The 19,235-nt window shown below is 51.3% G+C and overlaps 1 protein-coding gene across 3 annotated transcripts in view; it reads left to right on the forward strand.

Annotated features, from left to right (window-relative positions):
* The window catches only part of ABHD2 (abhydrolase domain containing 2, acylglycerol lipase), a 40,721-nt gene that overhangs the window by 10,561 nt on the left and 10,925 nt on the right, over positions 1 to 19,235 (forward strand). For all 3 annotated transcript variants that reach the window (XM_078617230.1, XM_078617231.1, XM_078617232.1), the window contains 5 exons: positions 2,151 to 2,326; positions 5,998 to 6,165; positions 13,352 to 13,535; positions 17,416 to 17,508; positions 18,620 to 18,733. In XM_078617230.1, coding sequence (XP_078473356.1) covers positions 2,151 to 2,326; positions 5,998 to 6,165; positions 13,352 to 13,535; positions 17,416 to 17,508; positions 18,620 to 18,733 — 735 coding nt within the window. The remainder of the gene's footprint in view (positions 1 to 2,150; positions 2,327 to 5,997; positions 6,166 to 13,351; positions 13,536 to 17,415; positions 17,509 to 18,619; positions 18,734 to 19,235) is intronic.

Here is a 19,235-nt window from a genome sequence, read left to right on the forward strand (position 1 = left end):
GTTCACCGTTTCTCTGCGTCCATGTACGGCCTTTGTTGAATCTCAACAATTGGCAATTTGCTACTATAATGAGCCAAGAATGTCTGTGTGTCCCGCGCGTGACGCAACTCCACGTCGACCAGCCCCCCTCATTAATAATCATGAACAGGTGACGTCCTCCAAATGGACACCCCCCCCCCCCGCCATTAATAATAATTAGCGGGTGACGTCACTCCACATGGGGGGGGGCGAGGCGCCTCCTCCCCCCTCCTCGGCGTCAACTCACAACCCTCACTACAAAGGCAGAACCCTCACGTCACGTGATCTGTGTCACGCTGTTGAGACATCGAAGTAAAAAGGACATCATGATGACCAAGGGATTAGAACCTTTAAATTAAATAAGTCTGTGTCACCGCACCCTTACAAATTGCACACGAATGGATGCCAATGAACATCACGTCGTGGTCTGCTTTTCTCTTGCAAGTTTCAGATTTACTGCAATACACCCATCCTTGGACGGGCAAAAGACTTGTTATAATTATTAATCAAGTTACCGGTGGACTGGTGGGCTAGAGTGGGTGAACGAAGCTGCAGCACAAAGCTGTGTTTGCTATTACAGACCCACCCTATAGAGAAGCAGACAAATTGTATATTGGTCCCCTAAAACGGTGGGTGGGGGGGGCGCCATGGGAGTGGGAGGCACCCAAACCACACAAACCAGAGCTGAGATGAATATTTTCAAAAATATGCAAACATGTTTAGGCCTGGCAGCAACCTGTTGGAAATAGGCCAATATATTTCGTGTTTTTCCATGACAGCTGCCCATCTGCTTCCACATTGCCAATCACACATTAAATGAAATACTTCCGAAGGCAAACGCACGTTGAAAAGTGCGATATTTCCCCACCCCCCCCCCCCCACAGCTTGCAAAACATGACATTTACTTTTTGACTCCGCTTCCTTGTCGGTACCACGGCGAGCTTCTGCTGTTGCGGGTCACAGGAAAGCCAGGAAGAAGGCCGGGCGCGCGGCGATTCGGTCGCGCTCCGTACCCAACAACAGAGACAGGGATTTGGCGAGCGTTTTTAAATATTTAACGTTGTGCGGTTCCGGGGGGACGGTCGACCCGAGAGAGAAAGAGAGAGATTACGCCCTTGTTGCCAAGGCTGGAAGTGGTCCGCTTGTTTTCCTCCTCCGTGCCGTAAATAAAAGAAGGGCGTAGTCCGCTTTTCCGCCCGCCCCTGGCCAGCACACAGCGTCGGCTCGCAGACATGGACGACTTAATTCATCAAAGATCGCCCGACCGTTAAACGTTCACCCCCCCTCTCTCTCCGCTGTGTGTGGAATAAAATACAGGACTCGCCGTTGTGTGCTTGGTGCATCCTCGGTTCACTGGCCTTTCATTTCCGAGTCCATTGAGACAAGGTTGAAAGTCTGTTCAGGCATAAGGGATAAACTAGAACTTGTGTTTTTGATTGAGTTCCAAAACAATGCCCCATCCCCATTGCTTGGCAATGGATTGCTCAGCAATGGAGATGGAGTGTATTTTTTTATGGTGGAACCGGAGTAACCCCACCACAGCCGCGTGGTCAAGTATGGTCCAATTAACACCCGCAGCCGACACGGTGTGGGACTCCTTCTTCCAGCAGTGGTTTGATAGAAGCGTTTGTAATCGTTATTATTTTAATTATATTTACGTAATGTTCAATTGACCGAAGAGTGTCCTTGGCCATGATGATGATGATTCACGGCACTGGATGCCACTGGACTGTTAAACAACGACTGCCACCGTGCACCACCAAGTAGCGGTGAAATCGCCACAGCGCTTGTGCCAGGCTACGTGCACTTTGAGGCTATCACAAAGTGTGGTAGGCTTGCTGGAAGGAAGTCACAGGACAGGCCCAGGTGTCTGTCCTGTGACTGCCCAGCCAACACTAGTGACGATTATCTGAACTGGTCCTGGGCTTCCTCTCGGTCAAATCAGCCTCAAATGAGTACCTGGTGCAGCATATAAAAACATTGCCACTCAGGAGGGTGTGGTGCTGGCCGCCCACCCCCTCGTGTGCCGTGCCGGCCTCCATAGGTGCTACTCGCAAACAGCACTCGCCCCGACAGTTTGATAAAGCTATACGGGGGGGGATCTTTGTCTTTGTGTGTGCGTGCACGAGCAGGTATGTGCCTCCGCTGCTTTGGGGCAAGAGCGGGCACGTGCAGACCGTGCTGTACGGGAAGATGGGCCGCGTGAGCTGCCCGCAGCCGCACGGCCTCCGCAAGACGGTGCTCATGCCCGACGGGTCGTCCTCCACCTTCGACCTCTTCGAGGCGCTGGCTCCCCACTCCACCGGAGGTGAGCGCGAGAGTCGGAACGTACGCTGTGTCTCCCCACCCCCCGCATGCAACAGCCAAATCCTGCAGCCCTGAAATGTCTTGCTCGTGCCACTGCTGGTGGAAGGGGCTCTGCTACAGGGAGCTCTCGAGAGGCTCTCGGCCTCCTGCGGCTCCGGAGCCGCGTTCAGCTCTTCGAGGACCGCTTCGTGACGTTATTTATGAAGGGCGGCCACCGTCTCGTACTCGGATGCAATTAGAAAAAAAATGGCTCTTCTTGTTATTTTGGTTGCCGACCCCCTCCTCTTGTGAGGGTATCTTGCGGCCTACTCTTTCACGCTGGCCAAACGTCGTGCAAGAGCTGGGAGTATCCACGCTTTACCCCACCAGCGCGCGACCTTTCAATCGACTCTCTTTGGTGTGATCATTTCAGCTGCCAAGTAGAGCAGAGGTGGGTGGGATGGCGTGGGGGGGGGGGGGCGCAAGAATCTCGGCCCCCGTCGTTTCAACTGCCGCGCCGGGAGATAGAATCGAACATACCGCAGCGACGTCCTGTCCCGCGTGTATTTGGATTTTTCCGGGTTTAATAATAAAAAAACCCTCACCTGTACGGTGTGAGGAAGCTCTCATCCAGCATTGTATTGACATGTACAGTATTCTTTGTTTTTTTCGGTAAAGTCATGAAGGTTAAAAAAGAAAACAAATAAATTAAATCACGACGTTTTGGAGGCAACACAAGCCCCTCCGTCCTTGTGTTGCCTCCGAAACGTCGTGATTTAATTTGCTTGTTTTCTTTTTTAACCTACGTGACTTTGCCGAAAAAAAACCTAAGAGTATGGATCCTTGCAGTCACGAAAGCTTCAAATCTAGAAATATGTACAGTATTCCCTCATTATTTGCGAGGGATACGGTCTGGAAACGCTCGTTTATAGCAAATGTTGTGGATAATGATATTACCTCATCATCACTTTCTCTCTCATCATCACTTTCTCTCTCATCATCACTTTCTCTCTCATCATCACTTTCTCTCTCATCATCACTTTCTCTCTCTCTTGACGCAGTTGTGTAGACTTCCAGATGCGATTCGCGAATAGCCAAAATCGCGGATGGCAAGTTCGTGAATAAGGAGGGGAGGCTGGACTTGCACAACCTCTGTCCCCGGTTTATCTCTCAACAACGACGTGTCACCTCATTGCGCCAGTCGCGTGCGTCACTCGACACTCGCCTGTCCGCTCTCGCCTGGCCCCTGGGCAAATAGTTTTTCGTTTAAAGTGATTTCAAGGAGGTGCATTGTTTGAATTGTCTTTTAGATGTTTCGTATTCGCCGATACATTTTGCTTTGCAATTTTTTGCTAAGCTAAATGGGTAATTTCGTTAGATCAGCGAATGCTCAGACTCGGATGTTCATGGTGAGGTTGCCGGGTGGCTCAGAGCTCACAGACATGGGCTTGAATCCAGGTTTCAGCCGCCCGTGGTAGATTAAACCGGGTTCCCAAATGCAGCGATTTGATGGTCTTTGCCCATTCAGCAATAACCGCACAAAAAAAACCCATAATTAAATTTGGTTCTGCACGTAATTTTCTAAATTCCAGCTCTCGAGAATGTTAAACAAATATATAGGTTGGACCGTCACACGACAAACATTACGCTCGGGGGCAGTGTGGGTGGAAAAGTTATGTCCCTGACCAGATGTCACTTTAAAGGGAGCTCAGAGGGTAGCTCTGTGGTGTCCGCTTTTGCGGGCCGTTCTCTACGACTGCTCAGGGTCGTACTGCTGCGCGAGAGTTCCCAGTAGATTCTTGATCTCGTGACGCAACGCTGACAGCACAATGGCGACGAGAGATGTTCAAGCCAAGCGGTCTCTTCCTCCTGCTGCTGCTATTGCCTTACAGGCAGCGTCGTGGCATTGTTGTTGTTGTTGTTCGTTTAAAACGCAGCTCTTGCCCAGTACCGAGTGAAATGTATTGAATTGGGGGGAAACCTTTTCCCATACTAACGTTGGCCGCAGGAACTGATTTAATTCCCGTTAATGGGTAATGGCTCCTCTCGCTTGATTAAAGTGGATTGAGAGCTCGGTAAATCTTTGCCGATGCGCTCGTCTTTAGAAACGCTCGCAGCACAATGCTGAGTTCCCCAAACTCGCTGTTTAGTCTGACTTAATTGTTTATTCTTTTACGTGGAATCACCATTCTCACGTTCGATAATAACAAATAATAATAATCATTACCAGCCTCTATTCAATCCACGGCTGGATGAAACCCTGTCTGTGTCAGTTGTGGGGGGGGGCGTTATTTTATCTTATTCAATAAATTGTCACGATTCAGTTTTTTTTGTTACATTGTGTTGAATGTACTGACCTCGAGTGACTGCAGGGGTCGTGACCATACTTCACCACACCGGTGAGTGCGAGTCAGTCAAGTAGGAGATGCCCTGTGATGTTTGGCCATGGTCGGGAGTCAAACTCGAGTCTCGTCACATTCACGGCGCGATGCGCGAACCACTTCACCACCGCTCCACCCCGACCAGTCTCTTGTGCACCTTATTAAGTTGGATGTAAATTTTTGGGGTATTTATGGTCTATTTAGTTTCCCCCTGGCCAAGTCATCAGCAACCCCTCGGCCTGGTGCTCGCGGAAGGTGTGAACGCAGGTAAAGATCACTGTCAGTTTTAACACGTAGGCTTTCAGGCGACAGCCAGATTTGGGTATCCGCCTGATGATGCTAGATGCAATTACTGGTAAAACGTCATACTCAAATTGTAAATGTTGTGGGTTTTCTTTACAACACACTGGTGTGCTGTACTAGTAACGAATTGCCACATTTTGTTTACGTGACAAACCATACTAGCTGGCTGTGTCGGGCGGTGGCGGGTTTAACGACACATTTATATTTACGTGATGTAACCCAAAATACCTCTTATGGAAAGATCACTCTCTCGACAAAACAAAATCGTGGGGCTGAAACGTCGATCGCTTGCAAAAGAAGAGGCTTCTGTTGGGCACATAAAAATTGAGTCTGGTTTAAATCGGCTTAAATAGGGTCACGCGAATGCTTTGGTGCAAGGCACGCTGCTAGAAATGATAATTGGCAGCAGTCGGATTGGCAATTTGTCGCGGTGTCTCTGGTTGTTGTAGTTCTCTCTTTTGATTGTTTTCATCACAATTGAAAGCTGCGCTTTCGGCATTCATTTATTGGGACGAAATGCCAATTTGGAACTCTCATGTTTGTATAACGACCCCGGGGAAGGTGATACTACAGAGCCATTTCCCACACGCTCCACCGCAAATAAACGTCTCGTGTCGGGCAAACTGAAAAATGTTAATCACAAAGTTAGAATTGGTGCCAAATTATGCACGCAAAAAAACATTAAATTTAATCGTTTTTTGTGCAGTTATTGTTGGTGTGACTGGGCTGAGACGATCAACTCCATTACACATGAGAATCCGATTTAAACACAGGCGGCTGAAACCCAGGCCCTCTGCAAGACCGGCTCAGCTTTCTGACCTCTGAGCGAGCCACTTAGCCATCCATCCACCCAGCTACTCTCATCTTCCCATTTATCACAAAGACAAAGATCCCCCATATAGCCTTTGACAGACTGTTGGGGCAAGTGCTCTTAGCGAGTGGACACACACACACACGTGCACGCTGGTCTATCCCACTCCTCACTCCTCTGTGATATGTCTCACAACAGAGGACTTCACGATGGTGATCTGCCCGGGCATAGCGAACCACAGCGAGAAGACGTACATCCGAACGTTTGTGGACCACGCGCAGAGGTCTGGCTACCGTTGTGCGGTCCTCAACCACCTGGGAGCCCTGGCCAGCATCAAGCTCACCGCACCGCGAATGTTCACCTACGGTGAGGATGGCAGTTTGTCACATGGTGTGTGCGTGTGTCATGTGTGAGCATTGTGTAGTGGTTAGCGCACTGCGCTTTTAAACTGGCGACCTGGGTTGAATTCCCGCTCGTGGCCACCAACACCAGTGACAATTATTTTTTAACCTGTCCTGGGCCTCCCCTAGATCTACTCGGCCTCAAATGAGTACCTGGTGCAATACGTAAATATCGACACTTTGGAGACAAAGGCGGCCGGGCGTGGTGCCGGCTACCCACCCCTTTGTGTGCCACGTGGGCCTTCATAGGTGCTAATTGCTAAGCACTAGCCTCAACAGTCTTTTGAGGCTATACGGGCGGTAGTCTTTGCCTTTCTAGGTGTATGTGGGTGTGGATGGGGAGTAGAGCTGTAGTGGTTAGCATGCTGCGCAATGAACGACTCGAGTTCATTACCTGCTCACGATCAACATCGGTGGTGATTATCTCATCCGGTCATCGCCTAGATTCACTCGGCCTCAAATATGTGAAAAACATCATCACTTAGGAGAACAAAAGTGGCTGGGAGTGGTGCTGGCCACACCCCACCCGCTCACTCGCTGTGCCAACCTTCACAGACTCGCTAACAGCATTCTCCCCCGACAGCCTGTGTGGGCTACACATGAGGAGGTCTTTGTGTGCGTGCGTGTGTGCGTGCGAGTAGACACGCACGCACACACGCACACACGCACACACGCACAACGGTTGTCAGGCGAGGGAATCGCAATCGAGGGCCCTGATTCAGGCGCTAGGCAACGGGCGGTGCCGGCGTTGTTGACAAAGGCGCGGTGCCCCCGAATCAGAGTTTTTTTTATTTAGACGAGAAGAATCCGATGAGCTACAAAGCTCTTTTTCACACACGTTCAGTCGGGGCTGGTCAGCGCGGAGCGGCTCATTAGAAACGGGTGTCTCAGTGGCGAGATGTTAACTACCTTGCCTAGTATACGGGAAGTTGTGGGTTCAATCCTGACCACTGTAGTTTGCATGTTCTCCCCGTGGTCGCGTGGATTTTTCCCCGGGTCCTCCGCTTTTTCCCCTCCACGTTTAGAAGCGACATGCGTGTTGGGAGTATTTGGCGGCTGTAAATGTCCACATGATGATAAGCCACTTTCGTTGAGCTATCATTTGTGGGCAGGTCACTTTCTGAAAAAGAGCTGTATAGCTCGGTGGCCCTTACCTGGTCAAATAAAGTTTTTTTTTAAATGTCGGCGTAAGGCACTGCCCACTTGGTGGTCTCCCTCGGTTCGTCTCACTTTACTCGAGGGGGACATCCCCCCCCGGGCTCTCTGTGACGGTCGTTGTGACCTTAACGCGAAGGTCGTCACGACCTGCTGCTGCCTGTCGTTGGAAAGTTTAAGGGCGGGAGGGTGGGTGTGTCGGCTCGCGTGCCAGTGCAACTATAGTGAAGGCCGTGTTTAAATTCCACCGCGACTCAAGCGCGTGCCATTTACGTGGTCGGTTGTCGTAGTAACGGTGGCTGAACTTATCGAAGTTCAACGGGGAAATTTAAAAAAATAGCCCCGTTAAGACAACGCGAGACACTACCTGAAGAAGCTCCCGGCACGGAGAGCGAAACGTCGGACATCGTGCAAGCGCGTCGGAACACCTGCTTGGCACGATGGCCCAAACCTACGCAGCGGCGTGAACTTAGGAACGACGGTGGAATCGCACATTCCATTCAGAATAAATAAGGCCGCGATTGAGCATTGAACCTATTTTAAATGGGTCGGTCATACGTTACATCCGTACAAAAACAGTACAGAATGGTTAGTTTAAAAGCAGTTGCATTCTTTCTCTGTTAAACGCGGACTTCCTGCCCATGCGGTTGTTAAATAAATAACATCGGTGACTCTGCGTTGAGCACAAGGCATTTCCATTGCCCCTGCATGAGGAAATGACTCAATCCTTTCTAAGCTTGGGCGTGGTCGCTGATCAATCCGACCTGCCATTTAACGTTTGTGAGCGTTTATTTCTCGTAGTGCAAACGCCCGTATCGCTGCAGCTGGCGTCGACGAGTTGATCAGCCGAGTTGGTGGATCATGCAGGGACATGGTTATCGTGCGTGTGTCATAGTCATCCTGCAGAGCAGCACCGGTGCCGATAGTGGTTGGGAACAGCGAGTAGGTTGGACCCTGTGGGTTCTTCTCCGGCGGCAAGTCCAAAGGAATAATTTTAGATTTGAAGCTTTCGTGACTGCAAGGATTCATACTTTTAGGTTTTTTTCGGTAAAGTCACGTAGGTAAAAATAATAATAATAAAATAATATTAAATGAAAATAACGTTTCGGAGGCAACACAAGAAGACGGAGACTTGTGCTGCCTCCGAATCGTCGTGATTTAATAGAGTTATTTTCATTGATTATTTTTTTATTTATTATTTTTTTACCTACGTGACTTTACCGAAAAAAACGAAAGAGTCCAAAGGAATAACTTCGTGGGCGAGCGACTGGCTTGGTTAGGTTGTCGCAGTAGCATCCGTTCCCTTGCTCACGATATGTCTATCGAATCGTGTGTGCGCGTGTGTATAAGAATCGATCGCTTGCAACTCCGTATGCACGTTGAATGTAAGTTGTTCTTGGAAGCCCTACCACCAAATTAGCGATATCTGAATGGGCCCCCCCCCCTCTTCACACACCCCCACACCGCTGACCACCGTGGTGAAGTATGGTCAAGTAACCTCCATGACCGACACTGTAGGGAAGAGGCCGTCACCCAGCAGCGAATTCACAAAAGATCTCTATACAGTATTCGTATGCTTTTATTATAAACAAGTCACTTCATGATAATAATTGGGTTGTTTTTGTTCCATTTTAATTGTCGCGGTGATACGCGTAGCGCGACTCAGCCCCCGCACGATAATATTTCCCCACCATCGCATCCCGTTACGCAATACGCACACACCCAAATACAAAGATCCCCTGTATAGCCTTAACAGGCTGTTGGGGCAAGTGTTGTTAGCAAGTACCTAATGAAGGCCGGTATGGCACACGAGAGGGGGTGGGTGGCCATCACCATGCCCGGCTGCCTTTCCTCATGGCAATGTTTACACACCACACCAGGTACTCATTTGAGGCTGAGTTGACCTAGGGGAGGCCCAGGACCGGTTCAGATAATCGTCACAGGTGATTGCTGTGAGTGGGAATCGAAACCCGCTTGCCGGGTTCGTAGTACGGTGCGCTAACCGCTACGCTTGCTATAACAAGTCGCCATTCGCCACTAAGTGGGAGTGACGTCACCACGGCACCTGTGCCAAGCCAGGTGCACTTTGAGGTCACGTGACGTGCTGAAGGCTTGCTGACAGGAGGTCCAGGTGCCATGGGTCGACTGACTGACAAATGTACCAGCTGTGCCGCCTAGTGTGCCAACTTGCTGCATTTTAGCCGCCCAGCGCCTCCGCTCGTTGTTGTGAGCGTCGCTCCTCTGCCCTCCGTTGTTGCGGGAGGGCGACTGCCTTTAACTGCCCGGCGGCGTCCTTCACGAGCCTCCTCCTGCCGCCCCCCCCCCCAACACGCGCGCACACATCACGCGCTCACAACACGCACTGCCCTGGAACGTGCTGGGGGCAGGAAGCGGCTGGGGAGCCACCGCGGCGTTTGGAACGCGCCGCCTCGCCCAGTGCGGCGAGCCGGCTGGTGAGCTATCCCACCGGCCACAAAAATCCCTCCCGTCGCAACCCAACACCCAACGGCACCCGCCCGCCTTCCCTCCCACGTGTACGAACGCGCAGCTGCAGGCGTGACCAGACTGCCGTGTTTGTCCAGCGTCAAGGCTGTGAAGGCTCAGCACCTTCGCAAATATTACAGAAGCCCTCGAAGAGAAACATATATACACACATGCGAGCTGGCAATTGATGTCCAGCTGAAGGCGTATAGAGGGATTGACTCCCGCTGAATATTGTTTTGATGTTCAGTTTTGCGTAGCGTCATCGTCGTCGTCGGGTCGTGCGCGCTGTCCCTCGCAATCGCTGAAGAACCGTGGGTCAGGTGGGCGGCAGCAGCCAATAGTTGCCCACGCTCTGCAGTCCTCTTGATATCTGTATATGAAAGTTAGTTAGTTTAATGCGCGCTTGCGTGTGTGTGTGTGTGTCACACGGTCCTCGCCTCCAAAATGTATACCCCCTATGTTTCCGGCACACGGAAAGAGAAACCATTATCAATCACATGGGGGATTTAATCCCATTATTTCACAGTTTTACAAATAAATCCTAACCCTGTTTAAATTGTAATTTGTTAATCATTGTACAATAATATTTAGTGATTTTATAATGCTGTGTCTTGTTTTTTGTATGTTTTACAGTATGCAAAACTATTGGGATCGTTCCCCCCGTTAATTGAGTAATACATTCTGCACAGCCCAAAAGCTACAGTGAGCAATGTGGATCAAAGCAGATGGCGGTAACGCGATTTTTTCATTGCAGTCGTTAATTTGGCATCATTGAACTGACGTACATTAGAATCATACGTTTATTTATCCTGGAGGAATCCGATGAGCTATGAAGCTCTTTTTCACAGATGTCCAGTAGGGGCAGGTGAGAACGTTACAACAACAAACAACACAAAAACACAACAGTATTGCAAGTATCCTTGGGACAGGGTAACGGGGACCTCCCCATCTAGTTATTATAAACTAGCTGTACTACCCGGCCTCGCCCGGGACTTGGATTCACCACGCCCGGCCGCCTTTGTCTCCCCAATGGCGATGTTCACACACAACACACCAGTTATTTGTTTGAGGCCGAGTCGACCTAGGAGAGGCGTAGGACCGGTTGAAATGATCGTCACCGGTGGTGGCCGTGAGCGGGAATCGAACTCGGGTCGCCGAGTTTGTAGCGCAGCGCGCTACCCGCTACACTACAATGCGTTACGCTTCCACATGCGCGGGTCACATGACAGATGTGATGTCACAGCTCACTTGCCGTGCAAAAAATGTATGCATTATTGAGCTCCCCCCCCCAAAAAAAGTGTATTTTTATAATGTTTGCATGGTGTACAGTCTGGAAAGTACCCACATGCCAAATTTCCAGTTTGCATGTCGGGAAGCACGCTAAACATTTTGAACAGACACACATATTCACAACTTTGCCTTTTATATATATGGAGATATTGGGAACGACTCGTCGTTCATGAGGAACCACAGACAAGTGAGAAAGCAACAGCCGGGCGATGAGCCGGCACCAGCAATTTCGCAAGCTCTGCTTAATTAACGGGTTTGTTCATGCGAGAGAAAACCAGAAGCGCTCAGAGAAAAGCCACACATACGCGGGGGCAAGAGACTATCCCGTACGGAAGGGAAAAATTAAATTGGTTTGGCTTTAGCGACCAATATCATCCGTAATACAGGTTTTTTTGGGTTAGAACGCGTAAATATATGAAAGTGTTGTTGAACCCGAGCAAAGCCACAACATTTACAATCTGAGTACGACGTTTCGCGAGTAATTATAACTGGCGTCATCAGGCGACACCTAGATTTGTGGAGGAATCCTCCTGTTTCGTTCCTTAAATAGAGGGGTTGATGTGATGGCATCACGTGAGCCCATCTTCAGCGATGTGGCAGAGGGGAGGGGGGTGATTAATGAATGCATGATATTAGTCCGCACTTTTCTCAGTACCGCATTGCCCTGGCGAGCCGGGAGTGGCACCTCTTCAATGCCCACGGGGAGGGAGTTTGACAATGTCTGTGTAGTGATCCACCAACCCTTGCTGCTGCCTCCAACAGTGCTCGATTACAGGCGACGTGCATCGCCACCGCTGCCCAGCATGTGATGTAAATTGCAATTAAATACACAGATTAAACAAATAATGTTACAGGCATTCACGATTGTTCAGAATGTGTGCGTGTCGAAGGGGACGGCACAGAAGTCCTTCTGAGCTCCCTTGGATTGCCACTTATCCCAGCCCAGTCAGTCGTCCCCGTGAGTCTTCTGTTTAATTTTGGCTGCATCAGCGAGCCCAGAGGCCGCAGGTGCTGTCGTCTGCCCGCAACAACGGCAGTCTCTCATCTCATTTAAGGAACCGTTAAGCCCTTTAATGGTCGCTCGTAGACCTTGCACGCCATTATGTGAGCACGAGGTACCTTGAAACACAGAGTGCCTTTTTTAGCTTTCCGAGTTTCACGTAAAAGGTCGCTCTGAATCTACTGGTGGTACGTGCTATCACAACAGTAGTACATGCTGACTCTATAGCAGTATATATCGACTGTATAGCACAAACCACGAGCCTGACAGAGTGGCGTGGTGAGGCCTAGTCCCGTGCAGAGCCCCCGGACTTGCCTAGATTGCCCAGCCGGCAGGCTGGGGGCTGGGCTGCTACACCCCGCACCATCCCCCCGGCCGTGCTACAATACTATCTAAGCGCTATACATGGTACCCCCCCCCCCACCTAAAGTGCGTGAGTTGGTATGGCCGAGCGCGCGTAATTTAACTAATTTAAAGGTGACGGACGTGAAAAAGGAATGGCGCTTGCCAACCGCGGGTCTTACGGCGTGGTACCTGGCTAATTTCTTTTTTACATAAACCCCACCGTTTGAGAGCCAAATCCCTCGCAAGCGCGTGAACACACACAGACAGACAAACAGACAGACAGACAAAAAAATTACATTTATATATAAGATTTTCGCCATAATAATAATTATTATGCTTGTTTGTATGTACGTTCAACTTCTTTCGCACCGTATGTAGCCAACAGTGTTAATCGGAGGTGCGGGTGAAGGACAACAAACCAAACACACAAAACATTTCTACAGAAATGAGTTTTCAATCTTTTACCCAGGAAAGACTCGCCGAGTCTCATGACTGTTTGTCAGCAGGATCCAGCCAAGTCTTGGCAGTATGGGGTGTTTATTGCTGCTGCTGCTGCTGCTTATAATCCCAATTGAGTAAAGGTTGCCGTGTAATGATTGTCTTCATCTTCGGCAGTCCCCTATCAGCCGAGGACAATCGTCTTCAGTCGGTGTCTTCTCATCTGAGGGTGCGAAGCAGGCCCCTGATGAGGCTGATGATCCAAGACCCCCCGCGATCCCTGCTCGGGGCGTCGCATGCGTCCGAGCGGGACGGCTGTCCCCGCGTTGTCGATTCCGTCGTGCGCACTTGCCCGTAGGGCAATGCGGGTTCCGGTTATTCTGTAGTCTGCGTGGCTAAGCGGCGGGTGTGCGGGTCTTTGTCTTTGTGTTGCGTTCAGGCTGCACGTGGGAGTACGGCGCCATGGTTCGGCGCGTGCGGAAGCTCTACCCAAACACGAAGCTCGTCGTCGTGGGCTTCAGCATGGGCGGCAACATCGTGTGCAAGTTCCTGGGCGAGGACCGCGAGAATCAGGAGGGCGTCGCGTGCTGCATCAGCGTCGGACAGGGCTACAGCGCGCTCATGTAAGCGTGCGCGTGTGTGTGTGAGCGGACCGGTAGTGTGTGTGTGTCTGGGAGGAGCGGTAGTGTGTACGTGCGCGTGTGTGTGCGCATGCATGTGTGTGTGGCGAGCGGGAGTGCAGCGGTTAGCGCGCTGCGCTACGAACTCGGTTACATGAGTTTTATTCCCGCTCACGGCCAACACCGGTGACGATTATCTGAACCAGTCCTGGGCCTCCTCTAGGTCGACTCGGCCTCAAATGAGTGCCTGGTGCAGTGTGTAAACATCCCTGCTGGGGAGACAAAAACGGCCAGGCTTGGTTCTGACCACCCACCCCCTCGTGTGCCGTTTCTGGCCTTCATAGGTGCTCGCTAACAGCACTTGCGCCAAAAATCTGTTAAGGCTATGCGGGGGATCTTTGTCTTTGTTTGGGTGTGTACGTGCTTGCGTGTGGAGCAGTGGCTATCACGCTACGCTACGAACTCCCCAAACTGAGTTCGATTCCGGCTCAAGACCAACAACAGTCGCAAATATCTGGAGCGGTCCCAGGCCTCCTCTACAGCGTCTCTCATGAGCATGCATTTGCCTCGAGAGGATCAAATCAAATGTGTATTCATACAGCCTTCAGATATACAGAAACCTGTATTATGGATGATATCGGTTGCAAAAGCCTACATGTTGAATGGACATTTATTGGAGAGAGGGGCAGTTGGTCATTAGCATAGGTAGACGAGGATTGTCTTGAGCCTGAACTGTAACGGGTGCGAGGGTCCACAGCACGGTCAGCTGAGGGGAAGGCAATTCCAGACGATGGGGGCAGTAAACGAGATTGACTGAACTCCCACTGAGCGAAGGTTGACTGGGTGGGGCCTTCGATAGAAATCCATTTTTGCATGAGTGCGTAGAGGGTAGTAGAGTGAGATGAGAGGGGAGGGTTAAGAGAGTGCGTGGAGGGGAATAGAGATGAGAGGGGAGAGGTAGGAGAGTGCATGGAGGGGAGTGAGATGAGAGGGGAGAGGTAGGAGAGTGCATGGAGGGGAATATAGATGAGAGGGGAGAGGTAGGAGAGTGCATGGAGGGGAGTGAGATGAGAGGGGAGAGGTAGGAGAGTGCGTGGAGAGGAATATAGATGAGAGGGGAGAGGTAGGAGAGTGCATGGAGGGGAGTGAGATGAGAGGGGAGAGGTAGGAGAGTGCGTGGAGGGGAATAGAGATGAGAGGGCAGAGGTCGGAGAGTGCGTGGAGGGGAGTAGAGTGAGATGAGATGAGAGGGGAGAGGTAGGATAGTGTGTGGAGGGGAATAGAGATGAGAGGGGAGAGGTAGGAGAGTGCATGGAGGGGAGTGAAGTGAGATGAGATGAGAGAGGTAGGGGAGTGCGTGGAGTGGAGTAGAGTGAGATGAGGTGAGAGGGGAGAGGTAGGCGTGTGTGTGGAGGGGAATAGAGATGAGAGGGGAGAGGTAGGAGAGTGTGTGGAGAGGAGTAGAGTGAGATAAGAGGGGAGAGGTAGGCATGGGCTTGTCCGTGTGGGATCACGATGACAGCTATTGCGATCTTGAAATTGATCTGGAATTGAATTGGGAGGCAGTGGAGCGATGGGATTGTGTGGGAGACCGCGGTGTCATTTACAGTTTTGGGTGGGGCGGCTGGCAGCGGCATTTTGGAGCATCCGGCATTTGGAGACCAGGGATTTGGGCAGGCCATAGACCGGTGTTCTTCATTGCAAGGCCTGCAGGCCCACTGGTGGCCTTTAGTGCGGCTCCCGACGATACACAACATGTGACAACACCCCCATCAACGTGCTGCTGTCAAGCCCCAATGGTTTCAAATGTGTGGCGGCCCTCACACTGATGGTGTCTTATCGGGAAAAGTGGCCCCTCTCTGAAAATTAGTGAAGCGTTTGCAATGGTCTAGTCGGGAAGTGACGAAGGCAGAGGACGAGTGACCGTTGGCTCTCACCGCCACCGCTCTCGCCACCGCGGGGCCTGCTGGCGTACGCCTGAGCCTCGCCCCTTGTGTGTGCGTGTGTGTGGTATGTACTCCCTGGGTTCCTCCCACACACAAAACGCTCTCTTAAAGATGCATTGGTTACACTTTACATTTTTAGGATCCTCAAAAAAATTATTGTTAATGGGCAGTGACTCATCTCGTTAGTGGGGAGGGGGCGGATGCGCAGTGGTTCTGACCTGAATTCTATTCTGGGCCGATGGCTAACATCGCTGGCATGTGATATCTGAACTGGCCTCGACCACGCGACCCGATCACCAATCCACGCTGACCAGCGAGGTGAAGTATTGAAACGCAAATAAACGACAAGTGGAGGGAGGCCTTCATCTAGTAGTAAATTAGCAAAGGGGTGGCAATTGATGTATTTATTTGGCTAGGTGGCTCTCAGCCAGCACCACTGACATCCAATGTTCAAATCCAGGCAGTGGTCTGTTATACTGGTAAGAACCTCCTGGTTACACCAGCCCACAGGGGATTATTGTGTCCGGCCGTCCGTCGTGCATCCAAAAATGGGAGGTGTGGGGCTGGGTGGGGAGGGGAGGGTCGGGAGGGGCTGGGTGGGGAGGGTGGGGCTGGGTGGGAGGTGGGAGGGGTGGGGCTGGGTGGGGAGGGGCTGGTCACCCGGTGGTGCCCTTATAAAACTCAACGTTTAACCTACTCACGCCGACTTGTGCCCGCCCTCACAGTCGGGCATATTTGCGGAATACACCACGCCGCCGTTGACCCTGGCCATTGACCGAGCAACCCAACGTTCCTACCAGCTCCCTCCGCAGGAATGTGTTTACGAGTTGATTCTCTCAGCCCAGTCACCAATGACTCCAACAACAACAACCCCATTATATTTAATTTTATTCTGCGCTTAAACTGAGAATTACAAATGTTATTATTGACTGTCGTGCGGCGAACATGACTCATGTTGCGGAGCGGGTGGGAAATTGTCGTCTCCTTCTGTGTGGATCAGAGGTCACTTGAAGGGATTTCAGCAGCAGCTGTACGATATCCACTTCCGTGGGGCATTCTCTAACACAAAGGGTCGTCACCCTTTAGGTTAGGGTTAGGATATATTTTCATTCGACACGTAACTTAGCCTTGCTTGTGTGTACATATTAGTGCTAAAGTCACCCGACCATATCTTTAATGTTTTTGTTGTTGAGTTTTGCAATTTGTGCTGTGTTCGATCCGGAAGCAATTTTGCCTTGAGCTGATTTGCCCTGCAGGGAATCGTATTTGTATTTTTTTCAAATCCCCATCAAGAGATGCGGCTGTCTTTGTCCTGAACCTACTCTTGGTTTTACTTTCCATCAGTTAGACCAGCAGTCCCCAACCTTTTTGGCACCAGGAACCGGTTTCGTGGAAGACTATTTTTTCACGGACCGCGGGGGGGGGGGGGGTCATCATTGGGTCTTTCCCCCTTTTCAACGTTTGCTTTTTACTCATTTTGGCTACTAGGGGTTAGAGCTTGTGGGCTCACCAAAACTGTGACTGAGACGAGTGTGCAGTGCGGGAAAGAGGCGCGGACGGAAGTGGTAAATAAAATAATGGGGGCGGGCCACGCGGACTCACCACTCTCACCTCCTGCTGTGCGGCCCGGTTCCTAACAGGCCACGGGACAGGTACCATTCCGCGGCCCAGGGGTTGGGGACCCCTGAGTTAGTCGACCCAGGGTCACCCTTACAAATGAGACTGTTGTCTATTATAACCCTTGCCTCTAGAGTTCCCACCGGCTTCAACACAATCGACTTTGAACCCTTGAGAGGCTGCCCCTGCGAGCGATCCGAATGGATTCCAGCATCTGATAAAATGTCACCGTGACAGAACAATCGGAACAAAACCGCAAAGTGACAATTCTAGTTAAAAATTAATTTTGAAGGCACGTACGTTATTTGTTTGTCTTGCAGCGCTTCGCCCACATTCCTGCAGTGGGACAACTTCCGGCGCTTTTACAACTTCATGATGGCCGACAACATGAAGCGCATTATCCTGAGCCACAAGTATGCCCTCTTCCCTTGCACGGCTCGGATTACAAAAATGTGCCCGCGCACGCACGCACACGGGGAGATGAGCAGCGCTCTAAGCTGGCACTTGGCGGAGACACGGCGGGCACTTGCAAGGGCGCAGTCGGCCCGGGTAACCCACCCGACGTCCCAGTTCGTTTGCCTGATGAAGCTCGGAGCTCTTTGAGGTTGTTCAGTATTGCGGTTGTTAAATTCAGCCGGGAAAAGTCCTATGCCCCACCCGGCAGTTAGAAGCTTTCTCGGTCAGAATTTAATCAATGCATAGCCACGGTATATTTAATACTTCCGTAAACACGACGATTTTGTAAATACTGTGGAATTTGAAATTGGTGTGGGTTTGTTCTCTGACACACCGCTGTACTGAACTAGAAACTAATTGGCATGTTTTGTTTACGTAACAAACCTTGCCAATTGTCTGTGTTGGGTGGTGGCAGGTTTAACGACACTTATATTTACGCGATGTAACCCAAAAAAACCTCTTTATGGATTATAATCAGGGCAGTGGCCTTCAACATCACACATAGAGGGCAGAGAGGTTGGGGCTAAAGATGACGAACAAAACAATTATTAATCAACGTATTGGCTGCGAAGGCCTACATGTCAAGGTAACGATCCCCCTCTCTGCGTTTAATTTAACGGCAGCATCCCTCGATCCGCACGCAGCGTGCCTGTAGAACAGCGCTAATCCAACAGTATTTCTGCTGGCTGCTATTTGAATCGGAATGCCGTACGTTGAAACCTCCGTAGCGTTTTGCAGGGGAACCGGCCAGATTGGACGTTGTGCGTTCACGAGCGAGGGGATATCTACCGCGTCGCCACGCGTCGCCCGGTTCAATCCGATCTCCGGGGCGGCACGGGAGCCGAAAGGGTCGGGGGCGCGATTCTTAAATTTCCTCCCACCTGTCCACCAAGCAGCATAACCGGGTGCACTTGCAGTGCGTCGATCGATAAGGCCGTGCTTGGTGGGTTAAAGTGTGGGTACGAGCATCTCTTCCCCGACGTTTACATCGTAACTTACTCCTCGCCCCCCTCCTCCCACCCCTCTCCTCCCTCCGTTCCCCGCCTCCTCCTCCGATCGTTACCACAGGGAGCTGCTGCTGGGAGATGGGAATGGAAAGCGGCCGTCGTGCCTCCAGGAAATGGATTTCAACCGCCTCTACACGGCCACCTCGCTCATGCAGATCGACGACGTGATCATGAGGTCAGCTGCAGCTGACGGGGGCGGGGGGAGGGGGACGGGGGGAGGGGGGGCGGGGGCAAGGGACGGGGGGCAAGGGGCGGTGGCCAGGTGGCTGAGGAGCAGGGAGGAGGAATGGGGAGTTTGGGTGGAAGTGTGAGTGGTTGGGCGTATGAGTGGTTGTGAGTTTGAGAGCATAGCCGCCACATGAGTCGGCGAGTGTGAAATCAATCAAACATTCTTGAAAGTCCATGAATGGTGTTTATTTTCACAGGGCGGAGGGGGGGCGGGTGGGGGGGGGGCTGATGGGCCGGGAGGAGGAGCGTGCAGGAGTGTGAGCGGAAGTGTGCTCGCTAACAGCACGTGCCCCAACAGTCTATTAAAGGCTATAACTGGGGAGTCTTTGTGGAAGTGTGAGTGGTTGGGAGATGCGAGTGGTTGGCAGCTTGAGAGCAACTTGGTAATGCGAGTGAGTGTGAAAGTCCAGGATTGGCGTCTGGCCGCACAGAAGTCGCGCAATCAACGG

The sequence above is a fragment of the Lampetra planeri genome, chromosome 53 (assembly GCF_965212315.1).
Source record: "Lampetra planeri chromosome 53, kcLamPlan1.2.h2, whole genome shotgun sequence".
NCBI classification, from domain to species: Eukaryota; Metazoa; Chordata; class Hyperoartia; order Petromyzontiformes; family Petromyzontidae; genus Lampetra; species Lampetra planeri.